Raw genomic sequence first — 16,549 nt, forward strand, 5'->3', positions numbered from 1 at the left:
ATCTCACTCATAGATTTGAACTCTGTTACATTACTCATGTCAAATTTTCCAAAAGAATAACTATGGAACAAAGCATGAAATAACTAAAATATTTAAAAAAATTTTTAGTTAAAAAGAATTTAGTTTAGGTAATAAATTACTTATTTTGTTTCCTTGTTCCACAGTGTCTCATACATAAAAAAAAAAACTGACAACACAAATCATTTCCCTCCTATTTTAGACAGTCAGCACTCGGCAAATGCTCACATTTGCTGAGACAACTCGGTGTCAAAATGTGTTGGTGCATCATTTGGATATTTGAGATGAATCTTTGATTAGAGCTTTCAAGCTGCAACAAACCTTTAGAGTATAGGACTGTTTTCATCATAGGTTTTCTGTGCAATTGTAAAACTTGGACCATATATACTACAGGAATCTGATAAACCTAGATAGTACCAATGCTGTCCTCAAAGAATCTTCAAAATTCAGGTGAATTAACATCAATGTTTCGGTTAAACTGTTCAAGTATTGAAGCAATGATTACCCAGTACCTTTGCTGGATTAGTTGTATTACCATATGCCTGATGCCACCTTCCAAAACAGATCTATTAAAGCTATGATTTGGCCAATCATGACTACTGTGTGCAGTAGTCTTAGTGTGGCATAAATGGAATTTATACAGTTACTAAGGGTTAATTACCTGAAACAGCATGTCATGAACAGGACAAGGAGTTTTGAGAGTGCTGAATCTTGTATTAGTATCAAAAGATGCATCCAGGACCGGTGCATAGTATTTTTCTTGTGCGACAGTGCCTTTCCAAAAAAGTTTTTTTGAATAAAGCGTGAATAAAACGAACAGGGAATGAAAAACAAATGAAAACCGCTTTACAGTATAATGTTACCTACAGATTAGTCCTGCTTATACAAATTTTTTCAAGTTATATAAATTTCAAAATAATATAAAATAGTAATATAAAGTTAAGAGATTTATTCAAATATTCTTTACATTAATTTTGCATTAATAAATAAATTAATTTTGAAGATTCAACGAAAATAGATAAGAGAATTTTACAAGAATGTTTTGCATTGGACTAGAGAGTTCGCCGATTATTTTGTGTCGCTGATGCCGCCCTAACAGCCCGCTAATATAACAAGCTCGAATGTCGAGAAGAATGAGTTATCTAGCCGACTTTTAGGGCCAGACCACATGCATCCAATCTGATTAAAATTAGGATACGGCCCTTACGCAGAACTCGACAATTAAACATAAGTTGATTTATAATACATCAAAAAATAAAGAACTATTTTAGGTATATTTTTGTAAATTTTAATCAAAAATTACAGTGATATAATCAGGCCCAGGATACAATTTCAGAATTTATTTGTTCATTTCCAGGAAGATCTGAAGGGGCCCGAACTGAAGACGACATACATTCATAATTATATGTACCATTCGTTGTTCATTTAAACTCTTATCTCATATTTTTTGACATCTTTTAGGCGTCTTTTCTTCTGCAGCGCCTGTGTATATTGCACACTTCGCACACGCCACCAGCCGGGCCTGGATGCATCCATAACCATTCTGCTTCCAGTTAGAAAAAGTGATCATGCAGTCTTGTTCTGGAAGGTTGCTGAACATATGGAATTCGCTTTCAAGAAAGGGTTTATATATTGAACTATAAAAAAGCACATGGAAAAGCTTATGTGTTGGCAGTACATGTTAATTTATTTTCGGTATTGATGACAACACAAAATGATAAGAAAATAATTAATATTTATTGATTGAGTACACAAAAGTGTACACAGTACAATTTTGTGAACTGTGCCAAACTGTTTTTGTGCTCTGAAGAATGCTGGATATAATATCAGCAAATAAGTCAATAAATATTCTTTTCTTATTCTGTGTTATTGATACCATGAAAATAAATTAACATATAAAGCTGGTAATTATGACAAACTTAGATGGTGGCTTGGAGCAGTCCATGTGAAATGGTCAGTGATTGTTTGAAAGAAGAGCAGTATCAGACTTCATGTCAAGAGGATAAACCAAGTTGGGGATAAGTGAAGGAGTAGAAATATAAAGTAGGAGCTGCAAAAAAAAAAGTGATCCGTAATCTCATGAATAGCACAAAGTACTAACAAGAAGGGTGACTAGAATGGAAAGAAAGAAATAACAAATCGAATTAAGAAAAAAATTAGCTAAGCAGCAATGATGTTGGAAATTTTTCCAGGTTATATTATAAATTAAAGATAGCAAGAAATTATATTCTTGGTTTAATCCAAGTAATTTACATTTTATAATAGTGACTGCAGAATTAGATAAGGGAAATGGCTGTACCATGATATTGCTAGACTTGTCAAAGGCATTTGACAGAACACTGCATAGAAATTTATTATAGAAATTGGAGCTAACAGGAATGGATATGACAAATTTAGTTTAATCCTTTATCCAAGTGTAAGCAAACAAAGTTTGCACCTGAAAATATCTTCAGGACTGAGGTAAGGTGGTGCAACTCGTAGCAAAGGTGGTCCAAGCTCTCATCACTCCTTGTCTCAGTATCTCCCATAATGCAAAGCACATCTCCTTGTGGACATGTATACTGCTATGCATTAAAGGAAGGGCTACCACCCAGATCAGTTTTGACCTTTATTGAGGTTTCATCAGTGGGAGGCAGACCCAGAGTGGTGCTACTAAGGCAGAAGCAATGGAGAGGTCATATTTACCTATACGAGTTGCCAACCAGTGTATCACCTTATTATTAAATTAATCTGGATTTAGAGAAATATATAGGTAAATATGACCTCTCCATTGCTTCTGCCTTAGTAGCACCACTCTGGGTCTGCCTCCCACTGACGAGACCTCAATAAAGGTCGAAACTGGTCTGGGTGGTGGCCCTTCCCTTAATACATAGCAGTATACATGTCCACAAGGAGATGTGCTTTGCATTATGGGAGATACTGAGACAAGGAGTGGTGAGAGCTTGGACCACCTTTGCTATGAGTTGCCAAGGGATGTACCACCTTACCTCAGTCCTGATATTTTTAGATATTTTTAGACTATAATAAATAGTTAGGCTATTTATTATAGTCTAACCAAGTGCAAAATAAACTTCAAGGAATGGATATGAAGCTGATGATATGTAGTTTCTGAGAGGTAAGCTTCTGTATCTCATTTGTGATACATCAAAAAGCCCTTATAAAAATTGTTTACATCGTGAATCTTATCTAGGATGCAAAGAATTTTTATAAGGGCTTTTTAACTGAAGGTAGGTTATCTAGTTTCATACAAAAGTAGTAGGGTTCTCCTCTCCCAGATTTTTCATCATGCCGAACAGTCAAATCAGCCTATTTTGTAAGACAGAAATCACAAATGACTTCATAACCTTATTTGCTCTGATCATAATTCTAAACAAGCAGCTACTGAGGATCTAATTACCTAAAATAGCATGTGATAGAAGAGTCATGTACCTGAGACATGAATAATCATGTGGAATTTTCAGTTAAGAGATATATTTTAAACCTACAAAGCCAGTGATATTCAGTTTGGCATAGTGTCATAACATAATTCACTACAAGGGAAGAATGTCAGCAGTGCATAGGAAATGGTCAAGGAAGCAGTTAAATGGATGAGTAACATCAAGCAGGAATGGGGGCAAGGGGCTGTGGAGAAAATATAAAGAGATGTGGTCAATATGAGTAATACAAATCGCAGTAGTCAAGAAGGGTAACCAGCATAGTAAGGAAAGCAAAATCAAATTGAGAGGAAATTATCTAAATAAATCAAAGGAAATCTTAAAGTTATTTCCTTATATAGCAAATAACAAGAAGAATCTTTTTGCAAAGACAACTTTAATTGAAAATGGATGGAGGGATGGTCATAGAAGCAGAAGAAATACTCACTCTTTCTGAGTGATCACTTTGCAAATGTATATTACTGCATTATCTTCACTTGGAGATAGTGAATGCAGCGATGCGACAGGAATTTATATGAGAATAGAGGTGGAAAAGTGAAATGTTTCAGTATATTAAATTTCACCATCAATGTAACCATGGGGGTTAAATGGGGCAATATTGTCAATATGGGGTCAATATTTTCTTAATATTGCTTAGGTGTTTCAAAAAAAAAAAAAAAAAAAAAAGTCCAAGAGAAAATGGTATTGTCCCAACCCAAGCTGTTTCTTTACTTTTGAGCACAGGCAGAGTCCCATGGTAGTGGAGAAGACAAGAAAATTCTGTTACATAGAGAGGCAGCTATTATAGACCAGTCAGTACTTCAGGAATAGTTGGTTAAGGATAGAATTCAAGAATGAGTGTATGGGAATATGATATTCTGTGGGAGACATCACTGCTTTGTGAAAGGGAAAGTCTAGTCTTAGTAATTTCCTGACTACAGAACTTTGCAAAGTTATTCAGCAGGGTACTGCATGGGACCTTTTTATGTAAACTGGAGCCTGGGGGCGGGGCAGTCGACATGAGTGGTGATATGGATAGGCATCATGGTAACATTGGAATTTAGGAGAAGGCAGATGACCAGTGATGTGTAAAAGGGCTCTGAATTTGGGTTATTACTGTTTAATTATATATTAATGAAAATTGAGAAGAGTAGTAGTTAATAAAAGTGATGCAGAGATCCTGTTGGATGATTTAAATAGGCTAGCAGTTTGGACAAAGGATAATCGTTGCCATTTCTGAATGGTAAGTGCAATATTATATGCTTTTGAATGAATGTAGATGGAACTAAAAACAGTGAATTTGGGTATTTAGAGATAATGGGAATAGAAGGAGAAAGAGAGTGACAGGGGCAACTCATAATAAAGGTGGAGTAAGCTCTGATCACTGTCCTTAGTATTTCCCATAATGTAAACCACATCTCCTAGTGGACATGTATGATGTTATACATTATGCGGTTTTGACCTTTATTGAAGTCTCATCAGTGAGTAGGCAGACCCAAAATGTAAATACCTAGGTTGTAGTGATGCAGAGGTTATACTTCACCATGCGTATCTCTGCCTACTCACTGATGAGACCTCAGCAAAGGTCAAAACCGGTCTGGGTATTGACCCCCCCCCCCATGCTGTATAACATCATACATGTCCGTTAGAAGATGTGTTTTACTTTATGGGAAATACTAAGGAGAGTGATCAGATCTTACTCCACCTTTATTACAAGTTTTCCCTCTCCTGAAAGGTTTGCTTATGCTTAGATCTGCCGAAACGTTTATAGTTTCTATATTAGGCACAAAACTCTTGTAGTTTCTCTATTCGGCTTTGAAATAATGTTGGATTCAATATCCACTTAATTTGAATAACATGTTAAAACTATTTTTATGCTGACTGTGTGTGTGTGCAGAAGATGACAGATGTACATGGATTGAATATGTATTGTTGTGATTATGTAACTTTTTTATATACTTCATCTTTTTTAAATAACTTTTTTTTTTCTCTCTTAGAATTGAGACCTGAGGAAGTCAGGAGTGTGGATCCTAAAGAGGTATGAATTAAGCTTAGGTGGTATGGATGTTGCTCTAATATTTGTTATGTATTTTATGCTTAAACTGAAGTTATGCTAGAATCTCAACTATATAGATACACCTGGAATCTTGGAAGAATTGAAAAGGGATAATGGTGGGTGGGCATCACAGAGGGTACATCCCTTTTTATGTGAATCTCATCCACAAGGGACTGTAAAATTTTTTTTTTATTTTTCTAACTTTGCACTGAAAACACTGCTACATGCTATGGTCCCACATGTAGGACCAGAAGGACCTATATCCCCAACCATATCTCTGCTATCCAACTCCAGACCTAGGGGATTCGTGAAGTCATTCTGTGGTGAGTCTTATACTGCCAGTGTGTCTTGCAAGACATGCAATGTGAGTATCTTGAAATCATTTTAGAAATTATGGACTTTACAACCATGTTATAAATAACTCTTTTATTTTCCTGACATTTCGACCTTCATATTAAGGTCATCATCTGGAGTATATACAAGGACAAGCTGTAAAGAAACAATGATTTGATCACCGGTTATTCTACTGGCATGACCTCTAGTGAAAAAAAAAAAAAAAAACAGATAAAATTACAAATTAATTAATTATTTAGAAACTACATCAAAGCTAAATTCTATATAAGATAGAATGAGAAAAACATTATTTCTTATAGTTATAAAAGACAGAATGATGTTCTATTTTTAACATTACAATTGTTATTTTAAATTTAGGATTCTGGATTATCTATAGTCCTGTTTATTAGTTAACTCTTAGAGAGAATGGTTCCGTGGGTAGAAATCAACCACCCCAATCTGAACAATAATGATGGTCTAAAAATCTCAAGCATATGGAAGGCACATATTCTACTCACGGAACCATTCTCTCTAAGAGTTAACTATAAACAGGACTATAGTAATCCAGAATCCTAAATCTAAAATAGCAGTTGTAATGTTAAAAATAGGACTTCATTGTACTATAAGAAAACTATAAGAAAGAATGTTTTTCTCATGTTATCTTAAATAGAATTTAGTTTTGATGTAGTTTCTAAATAACTAATTTGTAATTTTATCTGTTTTTTTTTTTTTCTTTTCACTAGAGGTCATGCCAGTAGAATAACTGGTGATCAAAGCATTGTTTCTTTAGCTTACTGTGTGAAATGTAACTCAGCTTGTCCTTGTATATTTGTAAGGGGGCTCCGGCGCCCAACTACCATTAGAAGGCATGTTACTAAGGTGTCTAGGAAGGGTAAACTATTGTTATTTTCCTTTTCCATCGTAAACTGGATTCTTGGATGTAGACTATTGAGGTGACTGAGGAAGGAATCTAATGTGTCTGGGCCATGAGGCCAAATAGAGAACACATCATCTACATATCTTAGCCAGATAGAAGGTTTTAGAGGAGAAGAGTCTATGGCTCATTTTTCAAAATTTTTACCATGTATAAATTGGCAAGAGGGGAGGGGGGAACCCATGGCAGTTCCCTCTATCTGTTTGTAGATTTTGTTCTTCCAAGAAAAATAACCAGAGTTGATGACAAAGGAAAAGAGCTCTAAGATATCAGAAGGGAAAACATTTTTTAAGAGTGTTAAGATGTCAATTAGGGGAATATTGGTAAACAATGAGATGATGTCAAAGCTGACCAATATGTCTGTAAGATTTTCACTTACGTTTTTAAAGTGGGTAGAGTTTTTTACATAAGATGTGGTAAGACTACTGAGGGGGGGGGGTCAAAGAGTTAGCTAGCTGCTTTGACAATTTGTAGCAAGGAGCATTGGTGGCATTTATTATAGGTCTTAGGGGAGAATTAGGTTTGTGGATTTTAGGTAAACCATATATATGGGGGGGGGGACGAGAACCGAATGGGTTGAGTTTTTGTGAGATCATGTTCAAGTGGTTTGTATGTAGGTAGCATGATCACGGAGAATAATGTCCATTTTCCGATTATATTCTGAGGTGTTAAGAACGACTGTGGCATTACCCTTATCAGCTCTGGTGATGACAATACTTTTTTCTTTCCGTAATTTTCTGAGGGCAGAGAGTTGTCTGGAAGATAAATTTAATTTTTGGAGGTGACGACCAGGAGAGGATGTTAGCTACGTCAAGTCTGATGTTATTAGCTGTTTCTGGAGCTAAGTGACAGATTCTGCATTCGATGTTGTACATAATATCCAGTACCGGAACTTCTTTAGATGCGATGGAAAAAATTGTGTCTGAAGTTAGGGCACTAACGGCACCAACCTATCGTCTAAAAGACTCTTTGCTGAGTCTTTTAGACGATAGGTTGAACTTGAGGTAGTGATTTAGATTTACAAAGGTTATTAAACTTTTTGATGTGCTTATTTTTTATTTTTTGGAATTCTTTCTGAGAGGAAGCTTCTGAGATGCCAAAGAGAATGGACCAAAGTTCAGGATTGAGTATAGTGGAGAGCTCTGATTGTAACAAGCCAATGGTGGCATTTGTTGTAGCGAGGCTGGAATGAGTTATGGTAATCTGCTCTCATAAACGTGCTAGTGCCAGACTTTTGTATATCCGGAGGGCTTTATTTGATTTAAATTTGGTTTTAAGTCTAACACAGTTAGGAATAACTCTTGAGTCCTGACATCTTTTTAAAAAGGCCAGCTAATTTAATTGCCTTGATAAGTGTAGTTTCGACTTATCATATTGTTTAGCTTTGCATGCTATTTCTTCACCATGAATGATCATCCTTTCTCAGTGCTGATAATATTCCATTAAACCTGCAACATGAATTCTTCACAGCACTTAAGCCTCAACACATGAATCCAAGTCATAAGAGTTCAATGATCTCTCCCTAATCAAGAGAGGGTCCTCATTCTGCTTTGTTGAACTCAGAATGATGAAACAAATTCTATTTGAGCTGCCAACCTCTGAAAGGAGAATATAGCATATTAAACAACTAAGCCACCTAAAGATACCTAGGTCCTGCCACAAGGAGGCAGCCTACTTCCATGCTTGTCAGGTGGCTTGCACAATAAGCATGCAGCCAAAACATCTGACTTCAAGGAACTGCATTAGTATATGTACCATCGCTTGGCTAAGGATTAGATAATCTAATATCCCTGCTGTAGAAAAATGTCTAACTTTTCTCAAATTTCTGCAGGCCTCCAAAGAGAACAGTACTGATCACACTGTCATTAATTTCATCTACCTCCTAAAGACATTCTTTTCTTCTTTCTTCATTTTCAGGACTGTTTAACTTCCTCTGTCCACCATGATATTCTTATTTTTCTATCTGTGAAGTTGTCCACAAGGACAGAAAAATAAGAACACTGTGGTGAATACAAAACATTAAGGAAGCAGTCCTAGAAAAGAAGACATGCCGAAAGTTCATGGCAAATAATTAAGCTGTGTGGAAAAGTAACTAAACAAGTTACGGGAAGACTTCAATGAGAATAAGAGGTTATTTTTTTTTTTAAAAAAAAAAGGCTTAAATGGGAGGAAAGAGTGCTGTAAAAGGAATGTAAAAATAACTGAACAAGTCATGGGAAGACTTTGATGAGAATAAGAGGCTTTTTTTTTTTAAGGCTTAAATAGGAGGAGAGAGTGCTGTAAAAGGAATCAAATATGATAAAGACAACATGAAAACTGAAGATAAAGACATTCTAAATGTCTGGCTTTGATAGACCATTGAATGAAACAAGCAGCAACAGACCAATATTAGAAAATATTCAAGGGGAATGCAAACAATGTTTTTGAGGTAGCTATTAAAAGCCTGAAATGTTGAAAGGTACCTGAAGTAGATGAGACTTGACCAGAAATCCTGAAGTATGGAGGCATAAAAGTTTTGCAATGGCTACACTTTATAATTTAGAAGACTGAATTCCAGATGAGTAGCACTCATTGTTTTTACCTATGAAAAGGGGAATAAAACTAATGAGAATTAAAGGAATTTCTGTGTTCAAATTAAGATTTATGCAAGCATACTGAGGCTAAGAAAAATTGTAGAAGAGAAACTTGGGGTAGAACAAGTTGGATTCAGCCCAATTAGAGGTTATCAATATCAGATTGCTGCTTTACAACCAATAGTTCAGAAATTATGGGAATATAATAAGATCTATAGATATGGAAAAATCATATAACAAATTGCTTAGAGAAAAAGTTTTCAAAATGCTACAGTTACTTAGAGTAATAACTGCAATATTACTGTATTTACTTGAATATATCTTGCACCCCTCATTTTACTTTATAAAAAAAGAAATTAGAAAGTTTCGCATATATCTCGCACATGCCGAAAAGTTTAAAACTAAGAAATAGATAGAGAATGTCATTATGGCAGTTTCAGATATTTTGAAATTCGGTTGAAAAGAATTGGTATTACAGCTTAACAATCGTCGACTTGCCTTTGTCATGGAGTCACATGATCTTTTATTAATATCGCACCAATCATATGCACGTCTTCCTAGCTATGCTATCTCTACTGGCCTACCATTGCTGTCTGTTTCACACTCTGCTTTCACTTCTCATTAGTCATTCCTGAAGGAATGTTCATAATGTGTCTTAAGTCTTGTAAATTTCTGATAATTTTTGCTTGAAATATGGAGAAACGTTCAAGTTACAGTGCTGGTTTTAAATTCAAATTTATGATAAGCTCAAAGATCTTATGATTCCAAAATGATAAAAGGACAAGCAATAATGAAACTGTTCATTTTAATTTAATTACAGAAGCATTGCCGCTAAAGATTCAAATATGAAGGCGAGCTACCGATCGCATAAATTTTGATAATTAAAAATATTTGAATAAATGCGGTATGCAGAGCAATATATAGCTATATTTTTGTTGTAAGTCAGCAGTTAGAATTGAAGGAAATATTGAAAGATGGTTTGATGTAAAATCAGTTGGGAGACATGAGTACACACTATCTATTCATATTAGTCATCTATGTGGATCACATACATTATGGAAGAAAGTGTTGATATCAGATTTGGAGATTTCAAACTTAGCCTTTCACATTATGTAGATGATGTACCTTAAAACAAGTCTCCAATATTCTATAAATTGAGTAACAGCTGTAACAAATTTGGCATGAAATTCAGCAATAAAAAGACCAAAGCTATGAAAATAGGCTGTAACATAGAAAACTACAACTGCATTCTCAGTGTAGAACAAGTACAGTATTTAGGCTCAGGGTTTAGTGAAGATAGCAAATTAAATTTGGAAATAGGCAACAGAATAAACACAACTGGTATGGTGGTGAGCCAGATAAATAAATTTATTTCTAACCTAGCTCTCAGATCCATAATTGTCATATAAAAGACAGCATTCAAAGAAGTTTTAAGTTATTGATCTGAGAGTTAGGTTAAGGCAGTTGATCAGAGACCACAGATGTGAAAGCTATCAGAAAAATTAGGGGAGTGAGCACATGGCATCAGTGACAGAATCATATTAAAAAATAACGATTAAAAATTCTGCCATTGATGTTGTCAGTATTCAAGAGTTAATGAGCAGAACTAATCTAAAGTGGTATGGTCATTTGAACTGAATGGAAGAGAAACGGTTAGCAAAACAGGTGTTTAATGCAGGAAAGAGACAGAGGAAGACCAAGGTCTTCCTCAGGGTCTCTTTTTGAAGGTGTTGATTGATTCACTAATTTATGACTAATTTGGAGGAATATTGTTGATAGGAGGTTGGTAACAATGTAAACATAATCATGTAATACTGTTAGTATCCTGTACTCTCCTTGAGGATACCTATCAAAACATGAATGACCTAAAGGCATTTTGGCATGCTTGTCCATGGTGGAATTCAAATGGATATCCTGCTGGTTGACGAGCAGAGATACTCTCAACTTGGCCAATCATATTGAGTATTGCCAATAGTAAAAGCAACATATACAATATTCTTGATGATTCAGAATGGTGAATATTCTTAGACAATATAATTAGCCAGTTATTATAGATTCAAGGGTCAAACTGTGAATTGGGGGATGTTCAACTGAGGGCTTGTTAAAAGTTTCTATTCCTCATCACTTTTTTTTTCTCCTCAATTAGTGATTTAGAGTTAAGATTCTCACTATTAAAAATGAGGTCAGTTAGCTGCTTTATGCTCAGTTTAAGCAACTAAGATTTATATTCCATCTTAAATATGATATATAAAACTTATTTTGCTAGCAATATTATGTAAGCATTATGCAATCCTCAGTCAGGGCTGTATAGAAAATTCACAATAGGAACATGTCTAGTTTTAAGTGCATAATTGTAGCCTTTTGCTATGATTACACATTAGTAAGAGGAAATCCAGAGATGTCAATAACATTGTTTTCTATATTTAATGTGGGGGAAGCCTGATTAGTACTTTTTCCCCTTCTGTGGTTGAATTTTTGTACATATTGAGAATTTGTTTCTAACTCCGTCAAGATTTTAGAAAGAATGTCAGTGTTCTGGAAATGGAGTAAATATTACATAGTTAACAGAAATGAAAAATTGACTGATGAAGGCTTGATGTTGTTTGGCTTTGCATTTAATAAGATCTTTGCTAATATGTAAATCTAAACAGTGTACATATTTCGATCTGAAAATGTGTTTTTTGACCAATGAATATTGTCTTTTGCGGCAAAAAATAATTCTATTCACATGCTTTTCTTTTACTTTTATTTATTTATTTATTTTTTACTATTTTACTAGCATAGTTGTTTTCTTGTGAGTGACCTACCCCATGAAGAGATTGTGTATACAAGAACATTATTAAAGGTGTAAATTAAGAACATGATAATTTTTCTAAGTTGAATCTGGTAATTGTTTCTGTTATGTTCGACTTCTGAGTCATGCCTTGAAAAGTTATCTAACTTATGCATAAAGAATATGAGGTGTCTGTGTGTAGTGTTCGCATATGCAATAAACTAAAATCTGCATTTTATATCAAAAAAAATTAATCGTGCTGATATTGTAAATTCATTGCATTGTTTTTCTTTGTAGTTAGTTTCATCACACATTTAAATATAATGAATAAATAATACAATAAATGATAAATATCTGTATTATTAAAAATCTTTTTCCACCTGTTTCCCCCTCTAGATGCGGAATGTCACTATGTCAGATTTTACTGAATCTTTAAAGCGTATCCGTCGCAGTGTAGCCTCACAGACTCTGTCATTCTATAACCGGTGGAATTTGGAATATGGTGACATTACAATTTGATATTTGTAATTGTGATTGATAGTGCAATGATAAACTGTGTAAACTTAAGTACAAAGTCTACAAAGGTTAATGTTGGCAAACAAAATATATTTTGGTTCTCACCCATACATATCTTGTTATGGTGGGCCAAGTTTAACAATTTCCAGCCAATAGTATATAAGAAGTGGAAGACTAGCTATGTTCTAGGTGTCAAAATTACCTAAGTAGTAACAAGCAGAAAGGAAAGTGACTTCATTAGCTGTGTAGTCTACTGCTGCTAGTACAGCAATTCATAAAGGTATTTCATTAACAACATTTAGTGGAAAGATTTTCAGACTGAACTGGTTCTTCAGCTTTAACCATGACATTTTATGAATAGGCAGTGACAGCAAACTATTTTCTTATGCTCAACATAGAAATAAATTTTGAACTTAAAGAATGTAATGCCGATGAAAGTGTGCAACATGACTTTGGACTTGGCATAGTCTCTTTTGCAGAGCTTGAGACTATGATTTGCATTTATCATTCAGTGCTACTCCAAAGCACTTGCATTGTACATATCATAATAATTACACTTCACTGAGATCTCACTGTACTTAATCCAATTGCCTTTCTAGCTACTTGCACAAGCAGCTATGAGAAGGACTTATGTGAAAATAGTAGATGCAATATACTAAGCCACAGAAATAGCTTGATTTTAGTACCTGTATGTAAAGATTTAACCATACAGATTTACTGTAGCATGAATAGTTTATAATAATTTAGCATTATCAGCTGCATATTCTGTTTATTATTAAAACTCTTTTCTCTGCAAGATAATTATTAATATAACGATTGTAATAACTGTAGATGTAAATGCTTTCTCCCTACTTGTAAATTGCTATTCATATAAAAAATGTGGCTTTTGTTTTGTTTTCTGCCTTAAAAAAAATATATATATTTATTTATTAATTGCTGTGCTTACCTCAAATGTTTGTGATTAATACTTTCATATTATATAAGAAAACACCTGTAGAGCATCTAAATTGAACAATCATTCTTCATAGTTTGTTATATGACACACTATGTACATATTTTTGACACCTTTTGTGCATTACAAAATACTATTGCTTTAATCATTCCATTCAACCAAAACTCTTTTGGTATTTTTATATTGTGAGCTTGGCTGAAGAAAATTGTGAAAATTAAACGTGTAATATAGCTTGCAGAAGGATATATTATGAAATATGGCGCAATGAGGAATACATTTTGTCAGATGTATACAAATATTTTCTATAATTTGTATGAAGGGACACATTAAACTTTGGAGCATGTCATTAAGAGAAGAGGAAAGAAAATTATTCAAAAGAATGCAGTTTCCATTATGGTTGTTCTTGACAGCTTTGATGTGTTATGAAAAGACATTCCATGCTCTTGCATTATGTGATAATGGAAATTTTGATCCAAGCCTTCCAACGAAATATTGATGTTGGTCACACCATCCAAAACATCTCTTCATTCAGTTGGTTTCATCATTCGAGTTAATGAAAAAAAAAAAAATGCTTGCATTTTAAAATCACTTGTATGTCTGTTTGCTTACTGTTATTTCTTTCATTTAGTTATCCAGTACCATTTAAAATATATCTGAAAGGCAACTTTCAAACTGAACAAAATTTCATTTGAGTAATGTGCGTGATGTGATATTTCAATCAGATTACTTATTGTGTAGAAGATTAATTGTAAATCACTTAGCTGCTTATAACTTGATAGATAGAGTTGCAAGCATTTGCTCACCACCATCATTCCAACAAGTAATAAAGGCAAAACCTGTGATGAGATTATTGTGATCTTCATGTGGAACAATAAACTTTGAAAATTTCAATACACATTTGCATCTGTTTTCAAATAATAATAATAAAAAAAAAACCAGTTACCATTTCCATTTGCAATGCATTGTCATTTCTTATGCATTATAGTATTCTAATTTTGAAGCAATTTTAATACCTTAATGTGCCATGTTGTACTGTTCAACGATTTTGTACGTACATATGAAGTACATTGTCCTCCATGGAAATCACTTGTAAATTTTCAGATGTGCTATTTTCACATTGTTATTTTATACTTTGCACCATGCAGAGTGCACATTTGTTCTATAAGTCATTATGTCGGGATTTTATAAAGCAGCTATTTTGTAATGTGTGATTTGTGCTGAGTAGTATCGGTTTCTAGTTCTTTCACAAACACTTTTTGCTGAATACATTTTTGGAAAAGGGTATGTTCTCTGAGTTAACATGTCTATTATTACTTTACAGTGTCTTTTGTTGTTTACACATGCTGCGCTGCATTTATGATATTAGAAGCATTTCTAAAAGAGAATATTCCAAAACATGTTCATAATAGTCAGTTCTCTTAATTAAAATTAATAAATACAGAAAATGTCACACTTTGTTGCAGGTATTCTGTGTATTCAAAATTTGATACTACTGAGTCCTCATGCTTGTCTATTTACTGGAGAAGAATTCTAGAAACTTGGTTCAGTTTCATTCAGATAAAAATTTTTGTACTTACTGCATAATGCTAATCTACTAGACCTTAATGACTTCAACTTTAAACTTTAGCTATTATCTTTTCCTGTTTATTGTTAGAAATTTTAATGTAGAAGTATTGCTCTAATGATTATAGCTAAGTATATGCAGAGAAGTTTCAAAGCTTTCCTGTTTAGTAATTTGCTAGTTACTTACCTGTTCTAACTTAATCTATTTCATTATGCTGCAGTAGTACAGTATAGTATATTTGAATAACTCCTGGTGGTCAATAAAAATAAAACTGTTGCTAGACTTTGGGATTTGAAACCTTATTGGGAATCTTTTACTTAATATTGTTTTTATCTGCATACTCCTGTTGTTTTTTTTTAATTTGATATTGTTTGTATAAAAAGTAATGTAGCTAATTAACTGTTAACTAAGGACTAATAGTGTTTTTTAAAATTCATATAACAAAGCAGAATGAATTTATTATCCTTTAATATACTTGGACATTTTTATATAGTGAGCAAAAAAAAAAAAAAAAGCAGTTTATATCTAATAATAATCTTCAGGTTATGATGTATCCCATTATTATATTATCCATTTTGCTTTCTTAAAAAAAAATGTGTTATGCTGTTTGACAATGCAAAATATCTTAAATATTTTGGAAGTCTATTTAACATCATAAATTACATAACTTTCAATTATATTCTTTCAAAATTCTTATGTTAATGACTAAAAATGCCAATATTTAAGCTAGTCTTGAATTCAGGTTCTAATGCTCACTTTAGGTAGAAGCAGTTACACCTAGTCACGAATGCAAGTGAAAAATTTCCAGATGTCTGCATCTGAATTGTGTTAATCTTAATATTTTTTTTAATGCTTAAAATGGTTTGCAATATTATTAATCACATATTGTTAATGTTTGTCCAGATGGCTATTGTATAAAATTTGATTTTTAATAATATTCTGTAACTGCTGTTGAGTTTGAAATGCTGATGCATAATTCTTTTACCTTTTTATTATTTTGTTGCTGAGTAAAATGGTAAAGGAATATTGAAAATTTAAAAGTATACCTTATGCTCACAAGATAAAGTAGTTAACTTTGTTCACTTTATGTTTAATGTGGTGTTTAATAAACTAATATTTTATACAAAAAAATTACAGTGTATTACTTCTATAAATTTTAAGTATTAATCTGCATGTTAGTTACATATCACATACTGCTAAATTACTGACCTTATCGTCTAGTATCAAGACAGCATTTTGAAATTAATACTTGCTCATCTGTGGTAAGGAAGCAAATAGGCCTTGTGTGTTGGATGGGGCAAAGGAAGTTGGAAGGAAGCTTTGGTGATATTAAGAAACTTTGGATTCGGTAATCATCTGCTTACACTTTCCTGAAAGGTTTCAGTCCACATTGTACATAAGTGTTTGTTGTTTTGAT

The 16,549-nt window shown here is 33.4% G+C and overlaps 1 protein-coding gene across 4 annotated transcripts in view; it reads left to right on the top strand.

Moving 5' to 3' along the window:
* spas (spastin) overlaps positions 1 to 16,263 on the top strand; it is a 322,787-nt gene extending 306,524 nt beyond the window's left edge. For all 4 annotated transcript variants that reach the window (XM_090407599.1, XM_090407596.1, XM_090407597.1 and 1 more), the window contains 2 exons: positions 5,429 to 5,469; positions 12,497 to 16,263. In XM_090407599.1, the coding sequence (XP_090263725.1) occupies positions 5,429 to 5,469; positions 12,497 to 12,619 (164 nt within the window). In that variant the 3' untranslated portion in view covers positions 12,620 to 16,263. The remainder of the gene's footprint in view (positions 1 to 5,428; positions 5,470 to 12,496) is intronic.
* The last annotated feature ends 286 nt before the right edge of the window (positions 16,264 to 16,549 follow it).

Source organism: Typopeltis vanoorti, chromosome 17 (assembly GCF_054136105.1).
Source record: "Typopeltis vanoorti isolate ZY-2024b chromosome 17, IOZ_Tvanoo_1.0, whole genome shotgun sequence".
NCBI classification, from domain to species: Eukaryota; Metazoa; Arthropoda; class Arachnida; order Uropygi; family Thelyphonidae; genus Typopeltis; species Typopeltis vanoorti.